Genomic DNA, 16,524 nt, shown 5'->3' with positions numbered 1-16,524 from the left:
CCCCAACCCAAGGTCAAGGGAGCTGGGGATGTATACACCAGCTCCTATCAGCCATGGGTTGGGGCCTATTCCAGAAATATCAGTTCCCCTGAATTCTGTCCCATTCTGTGGGCAGGCACCATGGCCACCCGTGGCCTGAGAAAGCTCTCGTGCAAAGAAATGCAGTGGCTGCAATAGTCAGGCAGGTGGATTCTAAAGTGACAGGGCAAGGAGTTCCTGTCGTGGCTCAGTGGTTAACAAATCCGACTAGGAACCATGAGGTTGCTGGTTCCATCCCTGGCCTTGCTCAGTGGGTTAACGATCCAGCATTGCTGTGAGCTATGGTGTAGGTCACAGATGCGGCTCAGATCCCGCATTGCTCTGGTTGTGGCATAGGCTGGCGGCTACAGCTCCGATTCGACCCCTAGCCTGAGAACCTCCATATGCTGTGGGAGCGGCCCAAGAAATGGCAGAAAGAAAAAAATAAATAAAAATAAAGTGACAGGGTGAGGGGACATGAACGTGGCAGCAGTTGCTACCAAAAAGTTAGAGGGAACCCCAAGTTTGGTTTTGAACTTGATCAAACTTGAGATGTTTGGGGAAAATATGGACGTGGATCCATCAAGTGGGCATTTGGATCTGTGAGCCTAGAACTCAGGAAAGGGGCCCTGGCTGGAGAAATGAACTTGGGAGCTATTGGCATAAGGAGGGGCCAGGATGAAATTACCCCAGAGAGTGTGGCTCAAGGACAAGACCCAGGACAGAGCCCAAGGGGCTCCAACTCGAATGTGTCACTTAGAGGAGGGAGGGCAGCAAGGGAGTCTGAGCAGGGAGCACAGCCAGTAGCCAGGAGGAGGCCGGGAAGTGAAGTGTTGAAGATCGAGAGGCGAAAGGGCTTCCGGGAGAGAGTGGCCAGCCTCACCAGAGGCCCCCAGGAAGCCAGCTGAGGCAGAGAAATAACCTTGGAGGTGGTGCTTTGGCAGGAGCGGTTCTCAGTGGCGAGAAGGGGTAGAAACCAGATTGGAGTGAGGTGAAGAGTGGATGGGAAGGCAGAGTGTAGACAGCTTTTACAAGATTCTTGGCACTGAGGGAGGCCACGAAATGGAGCAGTAGCTGGCGGATAGAAGAGGTCAAGGGGGCGTTTTCAGAGATGGAAGATTCTAGAACACACTTGTCTGTGGAGCGGAGTGATCCCATGGGGAGGGAGAAATGAGGCTGATGTTGCAGGAGAGGCCCCCCCAACCACCCCCCGGGAGGAAGTCCCTGTGGTTGGGGTGGTGGGCTCCAGCGCTCAGGAGGGGGAGTAGGGGGCTGGAGAGGGGAGAAGTCTCATCCTTCAGGGACCAGGAAGGAGGGAGATGGGTAGATTTGGGGACACGGAAAATTCATGACTCATGGTTTCGCTTCTCTTGAGAAGCATGAGTTGAAGCCATCAGCCATGGAAGTGGAAGGGGTGGGGGGTTCGGGAGGGTGGAGAGGTTGAGAGGAGGTTGAGAGGAGCTCGTTTGTGGTCTGCGATCATGAATCGGAGTCACGTGGATGGTTGTGTGATGCTCTGATCACAGCCTGCCGGGCGCACAGGGGGGTTCGGCCGGGATGAGGGATGGGATGGAATCAAGTCAGACGGGAAAGGAGCTGACATCTGGAGAGGGTGAGGGAGAGAGAGCAAGTGGCCACGGGACAGGGGCCTGGCCAGCACACAGCTCACGGGGGACCTCCCATCCCTGCAGAGGCTCCCAGCAAACCCATCACAGTGACTGTGGAAGAGCAGCGGAGCCAGAGTGTTCGCCCTGGAACCGATGTCACCTTCATCTGTACAGCCAAGAGCAAGGTGGGAGGGGCAGGGAGTGACATCGGGTGAGGATCTGTCTTCCCAGGTCTTCGGCCTCCACCCTGACCCCCGACCCCCGACTCCCCCCCCCACAGTCTCCTGCTTACACCCTGGTGTGGACCCGCCTACACAATGGGAAACTGCCAACCCGAGCCATGGATTTCAACGGTATCCTGACCATTCGCAATGTACAGCCGAGTGACGCAGGCACCTACGTGTGCACTGGCTCCAACATGTTCGCCATGGACCAGGGCACAGCCACGCTGCACGTACAAGGTACGTTGTTCATTTCCAATCGGACTCCTAGCCTGGGAACCTCCATATGCTGCGGGTGCAGCCCTAAAAAGCAAAAATAAAATAAAAGTAAAAGCCACAGACAGGAGTTCCTATAGTGGCACAATGGGACTGATGGCATCTTGGGAGCACTGGGATGCAGGTTCAATCGCCTGGCCCAGCCTAGTGGGTTAAGGATCTGGTGTTGCCACAGCTTCGATGTAGGTCACAACTATGGCTTGGATCTGATCCCTGGCCCAGGAAATTCATAGCCATGGGACAGCCAAAATACATACATACATACACACAAGGCCATGGACAGGCCTGAAGGAGGAAAGTAACAAGATCCCCCTGGTACTTTAAAAGCTCCCTCTGGGAGTTCCCTTCATGGCTCAGCTGAAACAAATCTGACTAGTATCCATGAGGACGCGGGTTGGATCCCTGGCCTCATTCAGTGGGTTATGGATCCAGCATTGCCATGAACTGCAGCATAGGTCGCAGATGTGGCTCAGATCCAGCATTGCTGTGGCTGTGGTGTAGGCCGGCAGCTACAGCTCTGATTCGACCCCTAGTCTGGGAACTTTCATATGCCAAGGGTATGGCCCTAAAAAGCAAAAAAAATAAATAAATGAATAAAACCTCCCTTTGGCTGCTCTGTGGACAAATAGCCACAAGAGGCCAGAGTGGAAGCAAAGAGAGCAGCAAGGAGACTGCTACCGTGGGTCACTCCCTGCCCTGACCACCTAGTCCTCTTCTCCCTCTTCAGCCTCAGGCACCCCATCTGCCCCCATGGCCTCCATCCACCCGCCGCAGCTCACAGTGCAGCCTGGGCAGCTGGCCGAGTTCCGCTGCAGCGCCACGGGGAACCCCACACCCACCCTCGAGTGGACAGGTGAGGCTGTGGCAAGAATGACAGTCAGGGCCTGGCTGTCCTGGATGTGGGGGACCAAGGGCAGGACTCTAGGATGTAGACTGCAACCTCCGGGGGGACTGGCAATGCCAATCCCAGTGGGTGCTAACCCTGCTTCTGCACGTCAGGGGGCCCCGGTGGCCAGCTCCCTCAGAAGGCCCAAATCCTTGGCGGCATCCTGCGCCTGCCAGCCGTCGAGCCCTCGGATCAAGCCCAGTATCTGTGCCATGCCCACAGCAGCGCCGGGCAGCATGTGGCCAGGGCTGTGCTCCACGTGCACGGTGAGAGGGCAGGGCTGAGGGTCGGGTGGGGAGCGCGCAGCAGCCCAGAGAGGTGTCCTTACAGGGATCTGTCTGCAGGGGGCAACGGGCCCAGGGTCCAGGTGAGTCCAGAGAGGACCCAGGTCCACGAGGGCCGCACTGTCAGGCTGTACTGCAGGGCTGCAGGTGTGCCCAGCGCCACCATCACCTGGAGGAAGGAAGGGGGCAGCCTCCCCCCACAGGTGAGGATGCCTGACCAGGCCGGGCCCATGGGCTCAGCGGAATCCCAGCACTTGCCACCAGCCCCGACCTCTTCTGCTTCCCTTCACTTCCAAGATGGGGGCCTATTCAGATGCCCTGTTCCCTGCATCCTGGCAGGTGGCTGCTGTCAGCCTCTTGCTTTGATGGCTGGTTCTGCCCTCCTTGGTGCCCAGCTGGGGCCCTGATCTTGGCTCTGAGCTGGCCTCTACTCTTTAGGCTCCCCCCTGCCTGCCCTCCCCACTGGCCCTTGCCAGCCTGCCTCGGCCCTCGGGCGGCTGACTCATTTGCTGTGTGGCAGGCCCGGTCTGAACGCACCGACATCGCCACACTGCTCATCCCAGCCATCACAACCGCCGACGCCGGCTTCTACCTCTGCGTGGCCACCAGCCCTGCGGGCACCGCCCAGGCCCGGATCCAAGTGGTGGTCCTTCCAGGTGCGGGGCCTTGGGGGCTGAGGAGTGGGAGGGCCGGCCAGGGCTTCTCTGAGGCCCACTCACGCTTCCTCTGGCCCCAGCTTCAGGTGCCAGCTCCCCGCCGCCAGTCAGGATTGAGTCCTCGTCGCCTTCTGTGACCGAAGGGCAGACCCTGGACCTCAACTGTGTGGTGACGGGGCTGGCCTACACCCAGGTCACGTGGTACAAGCGAGGGGGCAGCCTGCCTCCCCACGCCCAGGTACGAGGGTCCCTGAGCCGGGTCCTTCACGCAGCCCGGCCCTCTGCAGGGCCTGCCCTTCTTTCCTCCCTCTCCAGCTTCTGGCCTGGGCCGGCTCTGCGTGGAGCCAGGCCCGGAGGCTCAGCGGGAGTGGTAACCCCATTGTCACTTACCTCTATCCTCACCTGGCCCAGGTGCATGGCCCCCGGCTGCGGCTGTCCCACGTATCACCGGCTGATTCTGGAGAATATGTGTGCAGAGTGGAGAATGAGTCAGGCCCCAAGGAGGCCTCCATCATCGTCTCTGTCCTCCACAGCACCCATTCAGCCTACACGCCAGGTGAGGAGCCGCCGGGGCTGGCTGGGGGCCAAGCCCTCCGACCTCCCGTCTGTTCCCAAGGATAGCGCCTGTGGTCTCTTCGGTGACATCTGGACAAGAAGAGGCCCTCGAGGCAGGCTTTGACCCTCTACTCCCTGCAAGGGGAGATGCAGGGACTGACGATGGGGATAAGGTTGACCTGACTTTCCTGGGACCCCGTGGTGGGGGGACTGTTTGCAGAATTGGTCTGAAAGCAGCAGAGTCAGGGTTGAACCCTGAGTTGGGAGTCAGGCTGATCTGTGTTGAGATGCTGTCTCTACTCCTTATCAGCCTTGAACTGATTTTACCATTGAGGCCTTAGTTTCCTCGTGTGTGAAATGGAACAGCACCACGGCCCTGTGATGTGAGCACACAGCAGGCACTCTGAAAGAAGTTGTGGCACCATTGTCTTCATCCTTTGGCCCAAGCTGGGTGCTGTAGGACTCTATGTCCCTGCAAGCCAGAGCAGCTTGTCACAGACCCAGGAGTCCTGGGTGGGCGGATGGGCCTTGACCACCAAGGTGAAGGTTGAGGAGGGAAGGAGGGGTCTGGCTGGCCCTGCCCAGGCAGGAAAGTGTGGTCCCAGCCCCAGAAAGGCCTCTCGGCTGCCCTCCCAAGCTAGGGCCTGGTCCTATTCCAGGGCCCAGGTCAAGGCTTCTCCTGAGCCCCCAGCCTCTGACCAGCCCCTCTGTGCCCCAGCTCCTGGTGGAGCCCCAGCTCCAGGCAGTACCCACCCCATCCGCATCGAGTCTTCCTCATCTCACGTGGCCGAAGGGCAGACGCTGGATCTGAACTGTGTGGTGCCCGGACAGGCCCACGCCCAGGTCACGTGGCACAGGCGTGGGGGCAGCCTCCCTGCCCGGCACCAGGTACAGCAGACCCCCAGGGCCAGCCTGCTGGAGGGGTTGGTTAGGGCTGCCTCGGCCCCCTCCTAACCCTCCCTTTTGCACTCAGACCCATGGCTCGAGGCTGCGGCTGCACCAGGTGTCCCCAGCCGACTCAGGCGAGTACGTGTGCCGCGTAGTCCTTGGCTCTGGGCCCCTGGAGAGCTCCGTCCTGGTCACCATTGAGGCGTCTGACTCTGGCACTGGCTCCATCCCCAGTAAGTGACTGCTGGTGACCAGGTGAGCTGGAGGAGGCTGAGAGCCTTCCCAGGTGCTGAGGTCCTGGTGACTTCCTGTTGGTGACATGAGGAAGAGGGTGGCAGGAAGCCCACGCTGGGACTGGCCACAGGGCCTGGCCCGGACAGACGCCGCTTCTCTGATGCCATCTTCCCATCACTTCTCTGTGGCCACGTCTCTCGTGTTTCTGCTCCTGCCTCCTCTTCCTCCTTCCCAGCCTAATTTTCAATTACCCTCATCTCTCCCGCTTCCTCATGCCCTGGGCAAGCCTTGGCTCCCGCCCCAGCCGCCCCTCAGGGTTGCTCAGGACCCCAAGCCCAGGCCACTACAGCCACAAGGCTGAGCTGCCTTCTCTTCTGGGGGGCACCTACTACCCTCGCCCCTCTCCCGACTGCCCCAGGACCCATCCCGCCTGTCAGGATCGAGTCCTCATCCCCCACCGTGGCTGAAGGGCAGACGCTGGATCTGAACTGTGTGGTGGCAGGGCAGGCCCACGCCCAGGTCACGTGGTACAAACGCGGAGGCAGCCTCCCTGCCCGGCACCAGGTACACGGCGGCAGGAAGGTGGGAGGGGGCCAGCTGGCCGAGCTGTGGACAGTGGGTGGGGATGGGAGCAGCAGACAGCCCCTGAGCTAAGGGACCCAGTTCCCAGCTCAGAGGAACGGGGTAGGGGGCGCCTGCTGGACTCTGGGAAGCCCCCTTCTCACACTGCTGCCCCTGGCTGTCTAGGTCCGCGGCTCCCGGCTCTACATCTTCCAGGCCTCACCAGCGGATGCAGGCGAGTATGTTTGCCGGGCCAGCAATGGTGTGGAGGCCACCATCACAGTCACGGTAACCAGGACCCAGGGAGCCAACTTCGCCTACCGTGAGTGGGACCACAGAGCTGGTCAGAAAAGGGGAAGGGGGGCGGGCAGCTGCAGAGAACTGGCCTGATCGGTGACCATCTTCTCCCCCAGCTCCTGGCAGCACACCCATCCGGATCGAGCCCTCCTCCTCCCACGTGGCCGAAGGGCAGACCCTGGATCTGAACTGCGTGGTGCCCGGGCAGGCCCACGCCCAGGTCACATGGCACAAGCGCGGGGGCAGCCTCCCCGCCCGGCACCAGGTACAGGACGGGTGGATGGACAGGCCAAGAAGGGGGCGGGAAAGAGGCCACTGGGGAACGGAGCTCAGGGTGGGGAGGCCTGAGGCTCCTCTGTGACGGGGAGGCCTTCACCCCGCTGCAGTGTATGGTTGGAACCCGGACTCTAGAACCAGCCAGCCTAGGTGCGAATACTGCTTACTGGCTTGTCACTTCGGGCAAATTACTTAACCTCCCTGTACCGTATTTTCAGCATCCGAAAATGGTAATAATAGTACCTATCTTACGGAATTAAGGATGAAGTGAATTAATTTATACGCAAAGTGCTTAGAGCTCTGGCTCATAGAAAGTTCTATGAGCCGTTATTACTGCAATATCATGAGCCTTTATTATTGCTCTAGTTTCTAGAATTTAGGAAGCCACTGATTGCAGCATGTACCATTATTTTATGTGCCTCCAAGAAAAACAAAAAACAACCTGTCATTTGTAACTGCAGTTCACTGTAAGATGCTTCTTGAGTCCAGAGACATTAAAAAGTATGTCTAAGGAATTCCCATTGCGGCGTAGCGGATTTAGAACCTGACTGGTATCTGTAGGATGTGAGTTCGATCCCTGACCTCGCTCAGTCGGTTAAGGATCTGGCATTGCTGCAAGCTTCGATGTAGGTCACAGACATGGCTTATATCTGGTGTTGCTGTGGCTGTGGCGTAGGACAGCAGCTGTAGCTTCAATTCGACCCCTAGCCTGGGAACTTCCATATGTTGCAAAAAAATAAAAAATTAAAAAGAGGTCTGTCTGAGATCTGATGGAGTGTGATATTAGTATTTGCCCCGTTCCCCGTGGCTCCTCTTGGCCACCCCCTACTCCTGCTTCTCCATCCCTAAGCAGTGGGGAGCAGCTAAAAGCCAGTTCCAGGCTCAGAGGGAGGCAGGGGTGCAGGTTATGGTGCCAGGGTCCTGAGAGGCCCCCTCTGACCTCACCTTCATCCCGGCCAGACCCACGGCTCACTGCTGAGACTCTACCAGGTGTCCCCGGCTGACTCGGGAGAGTATGTGTGCCGCATAGTGGGTGGCTCGGTGCCCCTGGAGGCCTCTGTCCTGGTCACCATTGAGCCTGCAGACTCTGTGCCTGGTAAGTGGTGCTGGAGGGAGGCTCCCCACTCCAGCAATCGCAGGACCCCAGAGACCAGTAATCCCTGACTTCACTCACACCTTCCTCTCCCCCACTCCTCCCAGCTGGGGACTGACCCTCTGCCCTCTGTCCCCAGCTCTGGGAGTCACCCCTCCAGTCCGGATCGAGTCGTCCTCCTCACATGTGGCTGAAGGGCAGACCCTGGATCTGAACTGCCTGGTTTCTGGGCAAGCCCACGCCCAGGTCACATGGCATAAGCGTGGGGGCAGCCTCCCCGCCCGGCACCAGGTAGGAGGCGGGGAGCTAAGGGGGGCCTGAAGGACACTCGAGAACACAGAGTAAGGAGCTTTGAGTTCAGACACTGCTCTGCCACTTGCCTGGCCAGTCCTTTGACTGGCCTCAGTGTCCTCAGCTGTCAAGTGGGCTGGCTCACACTGCCCCCCTCACCTGCCCCGTGGGACATCGACAAATGCTGGTCCTCCACTTCTTCCCACTGGACCCTGGCCCATCCTCAGGCAAGGGGATCGAAGGGCATGAATGACCCTGGGAGAGCTTTCCTCCAGCTCCATCTGGTTGGGTCAGGCTGGGAGGGGGACCGGGGAAGGGAGCTAGAGTCTGGCTGTGAGCCCCTGTGCCCGGCTCTGAACTTGCCTCCCTCCTGCCCCTCTTAGGTGCATGGCTCAAGGCTGCGGCTGCCCCAGGTGACTCCAGCTGACTCCGGGGAGTACGTGTGCCGTGTGGTCAGCAGCTCAGGCACCCAGGAAGCCTCAGTCCTTGTCACCATCCAGCAGCGCCTCGGCCCCTCCCGCCGTGAGTGCCCCAGGGGTCATAACAAGCAGGCTGGGAGGGTTGCTGCACCCTCAGGGGCTCCCACACCCTGTCTCCCATCTCATCCTCCCAGCCCAGAGCGTGGTGTACCCCGTCCGCATTGAGTCTTCCTCAGACTCCCTGGCCAATGGACATACCCTGGACCTCAACTGCCTGGTGGCCAGTCAAGCGCCCCACACCATCACCTGGTATAAGCGTGGAGGCAGCCTACCCAGCCGGCACCAGGTATGGAACTAGCAGGCAGGAAGAGCAAAAGCTCAGGTCACTGATCCTGATGGGAATCAGGAGGGGCTCTCAGCAACCCCTGTGTGCTCATTCAGTCATTCAACAAACATCGAGTGCTCTTGCTAGATGGGCCCTGGATAGACCAGTGCTGAGGACCCAGAGACCTCAGTCGGATCCTGGGGGTTTTCTGACCTCCTCATGGCATGTGGAAGTTCTCAGGCCAGGAATGGAATCCAAGCCACAGCTGTGACCCGAACCACAGTGGTAACAACACCAGATCCTTAACCTGCTGTGCCACTAGGGAACTCCCAGATCCTGTATTTTAACCAAACATTCTTTTATTCATTCACTCTCTGCATTTCCTAGAGAACCTGCTCTAGGCCAAGTCCTGCTCCTGCCACTAAGGATTCAAATGGAATGAGCCCGGGGTCTGTCCTCAGGGAGCTCACAGGCTAAAGGGCGAGGCAGACATGCCATGTGACAGCAGTGTGATAGGAGCCACAGCAGGGTGCTATGGAGTCACCAGGGAGGGCCTCTGTGGGCTTTCTGCGGGGGTGATGGGTGAGAACAGTACTAAAGCTAGAGGCATTGTCTACCCAGCGCAGAGCCTCAGGAAGGCCACTGGGGGGAGTCCTGAGGGCAGCCAGGGCTGGGGGACCCAGGCAAGGCAGGAAGGCCCCTGGAGTCCAGGGGTGGCGGCATCAGTACCTGAGACGTGGAGGTGCTGCCCTCACCTACTGACACCTGCTCCCCCTCAGATCGTGGGCTCCCGGCTACGGATCCCCCAGGTGACACCCGCGGACTCAGGTGAGTACGTGTGTCACGTCAGTAACGGTGCTGGCTCCCAGGAGACCTCACTCATCGTCACCATCCAGGGCGGCGGCTCCTCCCACGGTGAGAACTCACAGGGCGGGGGAGGGGAGGGTCTAGACCAGTGGGGGCAGGGGAGGCAGTGAGGTCCCTGGCACCATCACTGTTGTCTGACTTCCGGCTGGGCGGTCTGTTCCTCTCTGTCCCCAGTGCCCAGTGTCTCCCCACCAATCAGGATCGAGTCCTCATCCCCCACAGTGGTCGAGGGGCAGACCTTGGATCTGACCTGTGTGGTCGCTGGGCAGCCCCAGGCCACCATCACGTGGTACAAGCGTGGGGGCAGCCTTCCCGCCCGACACCAGGTACGGGGTGGAGCCTGGCAGGGGGGTGGGCAGTGCAGGGACAGCCTCTGGGCAAAGAACCTGAAGCATTAGCTGGCAATCTTAGGGCAGTCCTCTCTCCCGCCCTGGGTAGACAGCAGGTAGCCTCAGCCAGTCTGACAGAGGAGGCCTGAGCCAGCCAGTGACCCCTGGGCCCCTCGACTCCCTCCTTCCCTCTCCACTTCCCCCAGGCCCACGGCTCCCACCTGCGGCTGCACCAGATGTCCGTGGCAGACTCGGGCGAGTACGTGTGCCGGGCTAACAACAACATCGATGCCCAGGAGGCCTCCATTGTGGTCTCAGTCTCCCCCAGCACCCGCAGCCCCGCCGGTGAGTCTAATGAAGGTCCAGGAAGGGACTGGCAGATGCAGGGAGCAGGGCTGCCTGGGGAGGAAGGCCTCTGCCGTCCGAGCCCTCACACGAGCATGGGTGCCCTCGCCCAGGGCCAGCAGAAAGATGCCAGGTTTCGAGTCCTGCCTACACCACAAAGGGCTTGAGAGTTACTCTCCTCGCTCAGCTCCAGGATCCTCTCCAGTGAAATGGGGATATTGATTGTGTCAACCCCGCAGAGGCGTCAGGTACAGTGACCACTAGCCACGGGTGGTCATTAAAATTAGTTAAATGTTTAAATTAACATCCTCATGTTTCCCAAAAAAGCGCTCAGTAGCCACACGTAGCTGGTGGCCACTGCATTCAGGAGTGCAGGTCATAGAACATTTCCATTATCGCAGAAAGTCTGCAAATTTTGTGAGGATTAAATGAGTTAATGCACATAAAGTGCTTAGAACAGTGCCAGGCATACTGTAAGTGTTTACTAAGTGTTAGCTTTTTTTTTTTTTTTTTTGCTTTTTAGGGCCACACCCACAGCACATGGAGGTTCCCAGGCTAGGGGTCTAATCGAAGCTACAGCTGCCAGCCTACGCCAGAGCCACAGCAACATCAGATCCAAGCCACGTTTGTGACCTACAACACAGTTCATGGCAACGCCGAATCTTTAACCCACTGAGCAAGGCCAGGGATCGAACCTGCAAGCTCATAGGGTTCCTAGTCAGATTTGTTTCCACTGCACCACAGCGGGAGCTCCAGTGTTTGCTATTATCATTACCTTGGGGGAAAGGGGTTTCTACAGTTGAGGCTCCCACCAACCCAGTTGTTCCTGAACCTGACCCTGGCCAAAGCCCCAACTTGCTGTTTCTGTGCCCGCAGTTCCTGGCGGGGCCATGCCCATCAGAATTGAGTCGTCATCCTCCCACGTGGCCGAAGGGCAGACCCTGGATCTGAACTGCGTGGTCCCTGGACAGGCCCATGCCCAGGTCACATGGCACAAGCGTGGAGGCAGCCTCCCCGCTCACCACCAGGTATGGGAATCGGGGACAGGACGTAGTGGGAGGGTTGCTGGATGTGGGGGCGCCAGGGAGGGGCCCGGGTCAGAGGTGGAACCCTGGCCCCAGGCCTTCAAGGATCCCAAGGGCCATCTCATTCCGCTTCTCTGTCTCCCATCCTGCCCCTGCTCAGGCCCACGGCTCGCGGCTGCGGCTGTACCAGCTGTCCCCGGCTGACTCGGGCGAGTACGTGTGCCGCGTGGTGAGCAGCTCTGGTCCCCTGGAGGCCTCAGTCCTGGTCACCATCGAGGCCTCTGGCTCTGGCACTGTTCTCGTCCCTGGTAAGGATCCCTATGGTGGGGCTGGGCGGCTGGAGGAGGGAGGAAAGGAGGGGACCAGCAGGCCGAGGTCGGAAGCCAGCTCTTCATCTCTCAGGCCCGAGAGCATGGACTCCGGAGTTTGACATGTGTGCACTGAGTCCAGCTCCTCTGTCCATGAGGGATGCTCTCCATGTTTCGCTTACCTCATCTGTAAAGTGGGGCAGGTAGCGCTCTTGCAGCAGTAAGAGTTCCCTGCAGGCTGGAACTGCACCTCTGGAGCCTGAGAGGATGTTTTTAGGTGGTGCCCTTTTTTTTTTTTTTTTTTTTTTTTTTTTTTTTTTTTTTTTTAGTCTTTTTGCCTTTTCTAAGGCCGCTCCCGCGGCATATGGAGGTTCCCAGGCTAGGGGTTGAATCGGAGCCGTAGCCACCGGCCTACGCCAGAGCCACAGCAATGCCAGATCCGAGCCACGTCTGCAACCTACACCACAGCTCTCGGCAACGCCAGGTCCTCAACCCACTGAGCAAGGCCAGGGATTGAACCCTCAACCTCATGGTTCCTGGTCGGATTCGTTAACCACTGCACCACGACGGGAACTCCTAGGTGGTGCCCTTTTAAGTGAATAGTATGATATTAGAGAAAAAAGAGCAGCTCGTCAAACCATCACAATTGCATGGAAACCATTACCTACAATGGGGCTGTGTATTTAAGGGATTTCTTTTTTTCTTTTGCTTTTGCTTTTCAGGGCTGCACGTGTGGCATATGGAGGTTCCCAGGCTAGGGGTCCAATTGGAGCTGCAGCTGCTGGCCTACACCACAGCCACAGCAATGTGAGATCCGAGCCGCATCTGCAGCCTACACCACAGCTCATGGCAAAGCCAGATCCTAAAACCCACTGAGCTGCGTGTTCTGGCCCAAGTCTAGGTTCTTAGCCAGAGCTACTCAAGTTTGGGAAACATTAGTGATCTGTGTAGAGGTGCCTGGTCCTGAGCCCTGGCTACCAACAGTGCTGGGAGCACAAGAGGAGGTGGAGAGGCCATTGTCTGAGGCAGGACTGGGAGTATGAGGTGCCTCTATACCCCAGGCTAACCCAGCTGCTCCAGACCTTGAGGGATGGGAAGGGAGGAATCAGGGCCAGCTCCCCATGGCCTCTGGTCTGAACATCTGGGCACCCCGGGGGCAGGGGCTAGGACACAGGGAGTCCCGGCTCACTGACTTCTTCCTGTGCCCCAGCCGCAGGTGGAACCCCACCCATCCGCATCGAGACCTCCTCCTCCCATGTGGCCGAAGGGCAGACCCTGGATCTGAAATGCGTGGTGCCTGGCCAGGCCCACGCCCAGGTCACGTGGCACAGGCGCGGGGGCAGTCTTCCCGCCCGACACCAGGTATGGAGGCCAGAGATAGCAGGATGTGGGTGCCCCCTCCCCATCCATTCCCTCCCCAGGAGGAAAAATACCCCACATCCAGGGCTTCGGGAAATTTATAGCAGGAGATCACTGGGAGTCAGGTAATCAAAACCAGGCTGGGCATGGCAGGGCCATCAGTGGCTGCCCAGCCCCTGAGTGTGAATTAGAAAAAAAAAAAAAAAAAAAAAAAACACCTTTTACTCAAGACCCTGGACATTCTCCTACCAGGAAAAACAATAGTAAACACATGCCAGGATGTCTCCTGTCCAAGGAGGACGCCTCTGGTGGGAGGCAGCCTCCGCCATGGTACAGGTGGGGTACAGGTGTGAGCGGGCTGTGGCGGCCTTGGCCACAGGCCCCCAGCTCACCCTCTCCCCACCCCGCCCCACCCTGGCCAGGTCCACGGCCCCCTGCTGAGGCTGAACCAGGTGTCCCCTGCCGACTCTGGCGAGTACTCGTGCCGAGTGACTGGCAGCTCGGGCACCCTGGAGGCTTCTGTGCTGGTCACGATCGAGGCTTCCAGCCCAAGCCCCATTCCTGGTGAGTGACAGGAGCAGTGGGCAGTGCTGGGCACAGGTGTGGGGGCCCCTTCCCGACCTTGCTTCTCCTGCTCTCTAGCAGGGCTCTAGTGCTCAGCTCCATGAAGGTCCTGCAATCCCTCCCCTAATGTGGGGACCAATGCTCACCATGGCATCTTGGCCCCCCGGGGACAGAGACCCTTCTTAGGTCAATGGCTCTCAGCCAAGTTAGTTGCTCTTAAGCCACTGCACCTCCAGGAGGACCAGCTGGCATCACTTCCCCTCCTTGGGTCTGGGCCTGCACCCCAGAGCCTCACCTTTCTCACCCACCATTGTGCCCACAGCCCCAGGACTGGCCCAGCCCATCTACATTGAGGCCTCCTCCTCCCACGTGACCGAAGGGCAGACCCTGGACCTGAACTGCGTGGTACCTGGGCAGGCCCACGCCCAAGTCACGTGGCACAAGCGTGGCGGCAGCCTCCCTGCCCGGCATCAGGTATAGGAGCCAGGGATGGGGAGGGTTTCAGGGCAGGCGAGGTTGGACCTGCAGTTGCTCTCTGCGTCCCAAACCTTCTTCATATAAACCCCAGCCTGCTTGGGGACCCCAAGGATAAAATACTTTGTGAGGAGGATTTCACCAGCCTGGGAATCGAGAGACCCGGGTTTTTCTTCGGGCCCTGCTGCTGAATCATTTCCTGAGCCAATTTCCTCCTCCGTCAAGGGGATGGGTTGGACACGTAGGATTCTATGCATGAAGTTTCCTCGTCCCCACCAGCTGGAGCCCTGAGCTCCTGAGAACTGGGCACTGGCACAGCCGGGCTTGGGGACTTGCCTGTCGTGAGTGCTTTGATGCAATGACTACTACCCCCTCCTCGCTCCAACAGACCCATGGCTCCCGGCTGCGGCTCCACCAAGTCTCGCAGGCCGACTCTGGAGAATACGTGTGCCGCGTAGTTGGCATCTCAGGCCCTGAGCTAGAGGCCTCTTTCACGGTCACTGTCCCACCCAGTGCAGGGTCCTCCTACCGTGAGTGAGGCCACCAGTGGGGGGGAGGTGGGGAGACCCTGGAGCCAAGGCAGGGGGATGAGCCCACCCAGCCCTGCCGAGCCCAGCCCTCTACCCCCCTCCCCCAGGCCTTAGGAGCCCTGTCATCTCTATCGACCCGCCCAGCAGCACCGTGCAGCAGGGCCAGGATGCCAGCTTCAAGTGCCTCATCCATGACGGGGCAGCCCCCATCAGCCTTGAGTGGAAGACTCGGAACCAGGAGCTAGAGGGTGAGCCAGGCGGCTGGGTGGGCTGGAGGCAGATATGAAAGTTCCGTGACCACCGCAGGTGGCTGGGCAGAGGTGACAATGGCACCAAGCTCACCGTGTGGCCCTGGGGAAGGCCCTCCCTCTCTGGATGGTGAGGGATCTGGACCCAGGAGTCTCCCAGGACTCATTCATCAGCCATCTGTGACCCATGAGCTGGGCACACCCAGACTGGAGGGTTCGGTGGCACAGGGCACCAGTGTGCCTACTAGCAGCACCAAGGCATGAGGACATGCTCTCTGACCGTACCCTCCCCAATGTCAACCCCACAGACAACGTCCACATCAGCCCCAACGGCTCCATCATCACCATTGTGGGCACCCGGCCCAGCAACCATGGTGCCTACCGCTGCGTGGCCTCTAATGCCTATGGTGTGGCCCAGAGCGTCGTGACCCTCAGTGTGCACGGTGAGGGCTTTCAACCCCATGGGCTCCGGCTTCCTGTTCCAGCCCTGATTCTGAGTCCGAACCTCCAGGCTTTAATCCCACCTCTGCCACTGCGTCCTTCTGGGCATTCTCCTGCCCTGAGCAGTGGGGAGACCAGTGCCCACTAGCGGTTACTGACAAGGGGTTGGCAACAGCACACAGTGCCAGCAGAGCCCTGTGTTTGTATCAGTGGTGTCATTCCTCTGGGCAGGGCCCCCTACGGTGTCGGTGCTCCCCGAGGGCCCTGTGCGGGTGAAAGAAGGAAAGGCCATCACCCTGGAGTGTGTCAGTGCTGGGGAGCCCCGCTCTTCTGCTCGCTGGACCCGGATTGGCGCCCCGACCAACTTGGAGCAGCGGCCGCATGGGCTTCTGGACAGCCACACGCTGCTGCAGGTGAGGAGTGGCTCCCCCCGGCCAGAGGCCAGGGCATCTCCTCTGGGTCTGAGGCTGGTCAGGGCCCATCCTTGAGCAGATGCTTGGAGGAGTGGGTGGTGGATAGGCAGCTGGGCACTGAATGGATGGAGAGAGAAAGGGAGGACAGGCGTAGTTGGATTAGGGGTGGATTGGAGAATGGTCAGGAAGAAAGAAGGAAGGTGGAAGGCAGGAAGAAGGGATACGGAGAAAGAAGGTGGTTGGGTGGGTAGGTTGGTGGGCGGATGGATGGATGGGTAGATGGGTAGATAGACGGATGGGTGGATGGATGGGGGATGGGTTGACGGACAAGTGGATGAATGGACTAAAGGGACATCTTGAGTGTGAACCTTCAAGCAGCCAGTCAAAAAGAAAAGCCAAGGAATTCCTGTCGTGGCTCAGTGGTTAACGAACCCGACTAGGAACCATGAGGTTGCAAGTTCGATCCCTGGCCTTGCTCAGTGGGTTAAGGATCTGGCGTTGCTGTGAACTGTGGTGTAGGTTGCAGACGCAGCTTGGATCCTGCGTTGCTGTGGCTGTGGCGGAGGCCGGCAGCAACAGCTCCAATCAGACCCCTAGCCTGGGAACCTCCACATGCCATGGGAGCAGCCCAAGAAATGGCAAAAAGACAAAAAAAAGAAAAGAAAAGCCAAAGGAATTTCTCTGGTGGCTCAGTGGGTTAAGGATCCAGTGTTGACACTGCAGTGGCTCAGGTC

At 59.1% G+C, this 16,524-nt stretch overlaps 1 protein-coding gene across 23 annotated transcripts in view; it reads left to right on the top strand.

Annotated features, from left to right (window-relative positions):
- The window catches only part of HSPG2 (heparan sulfate proteoglycan 2), a 108,664-nt gene that overhangs the window by 73,600 nt on the left and 18,540 nt on the right, over nucleotides 1–16,524 (top strand). For 20 of the 23 annotated variants that reach the window (XM_021095496.2, XM_021095495.2, XM_084963234.1 and 17 more), the window contains 29 exons: nucleotides 1,710–1,810; nucleotides 1,906–2,086; nucleotides 2,850–2,975; nucleotides 3,122–3,274; nucleotides 3,353–3,495; nucleotides 3,813–3,948; nucleotides 4,029–4,186; nucleotides 4,360–4,504; nucleotides 5,222–5,391; nucleotides 5,477–5,624; nucleotides 6,044–6,189; nucleotides 6,373–6,508; nucleotides 6,600–6,748; nucleotides 7,720–7,855; nucleotides 7,992–8,143; nucleotides 8,527–8,665; nucleotides 8,757–8,908; nucleotides 9,667–9,802; nucleotides 9,929–10,080; nucleotides 10,290–10,428; nucleotides 11,305–11,456; nucleotides 11,614–11,761; nucleotides 12,972–13,123; nucleotides 13,543–13,684; nucleotides 14,007–14,158; nucleotides 14,547–14,688; nucleotides 14,796–14,936; nucleotides 15,245–15,379; nucleotides 15,609–15,790. In XM_021095496.2, the coding sequence (XP_020951155.2) occupies nucleotides 1,710–1,810; nucleotides 1,906–2,086; nucleotides 2,850–2,975; nucleotides 3,122–3,274; nucleotides 3,353–3,495; nucleotides 3,813–3,948; nucleotides 4,029–4,186; nucleotides 4,360–4,504; nucleotides 5,222–5,391; nucleotides 5,477–5,624; nucleotides 6,044–6,189; nucleotides 6,373–6,508; nucleotides 6,600–6,748; nucleotides 7,720–7,855; nucleotides 7,992–8,143; nucleotides 8,527–8,665; nucleotides 8,757–8,908; nucleotides 9,667–9,802; nucleotides 9,929–10,080; nucleotides 10,290–10,428; nucleotides 11,305–11,456; nucleotides 11,614–11,761; nucleotides 12,972–13,123; nucleotides 13,543–13,684; nucleotides 14,007–14,158; nucleotides 14,547–14,688; nucleotides 14,796–14,936; nucleotides 15,245–15,379; nucleotides 15,609–15,790 (4,244 nt within the window). The remainder of the gene's footprint in view (nucleotides 1–1,709; nucleotides 1,811–1,905; nucleotides 2,087–2,849; nucleotides 2,976–3,121; nucleotides 3,275–3,352; nucleotides 3,496–3,812; nucleotides 3,949–4,028; nucleotides 4,187–4,359; nucleotides 4,505–5,221; nucleotides 5,392–5,476; nucleotides 5,625–6,043; nucleotides 6,190–6,372; nucleotides 6,509–6,599; nucleotides 6,749–7,719; nucleotides 7,856–7,991; nucleotides 8,144–8,526; nucleotides 8,666–8,756; nucleotides 8,909–9,666; nucleotides 9,803–9,928; nucleotides 10,081–10,289; nucleotides 10,429–11,304; nucleotides 11,457–11,613; nucleotides 11,762–12,971; nucleotides 13,124–13,542; nucleotides 13,685–14,006; nucleotides 14,159–14,546; nucleotides 14,689–14,795; nucleotides 14,937–15,244; nucleotides 15,380–15,608; nucleotides 15,791–16,524) is intronic. The other 3 variants (XM_084963236.1, XM_084963245.1, XM_084963246.1) reach the window with 3 other exon arrangements.

This window comes from Sus scrofa, chromosome 6 (assembly GCF_054392235.1).
Source record: "Sus scrofa isolate SSC_HxYL_T2T_F1_AM1 chromosome 6, Sscrofa_HxYL_maternal_Yorkshire_Landrace_v2.0, whole genome shotgun sequence".
Classification (NCBI taxonomy): Eukaryota; Metazoa; Chordata; class Mammalia; order Artiodactyla; family Suidae; genus Sus; species Sus scrofa.
Note: the sequence above shows the minus strand (reverse complement) of the source record. Positions and strands in the feature narration are given on the sequence as shown.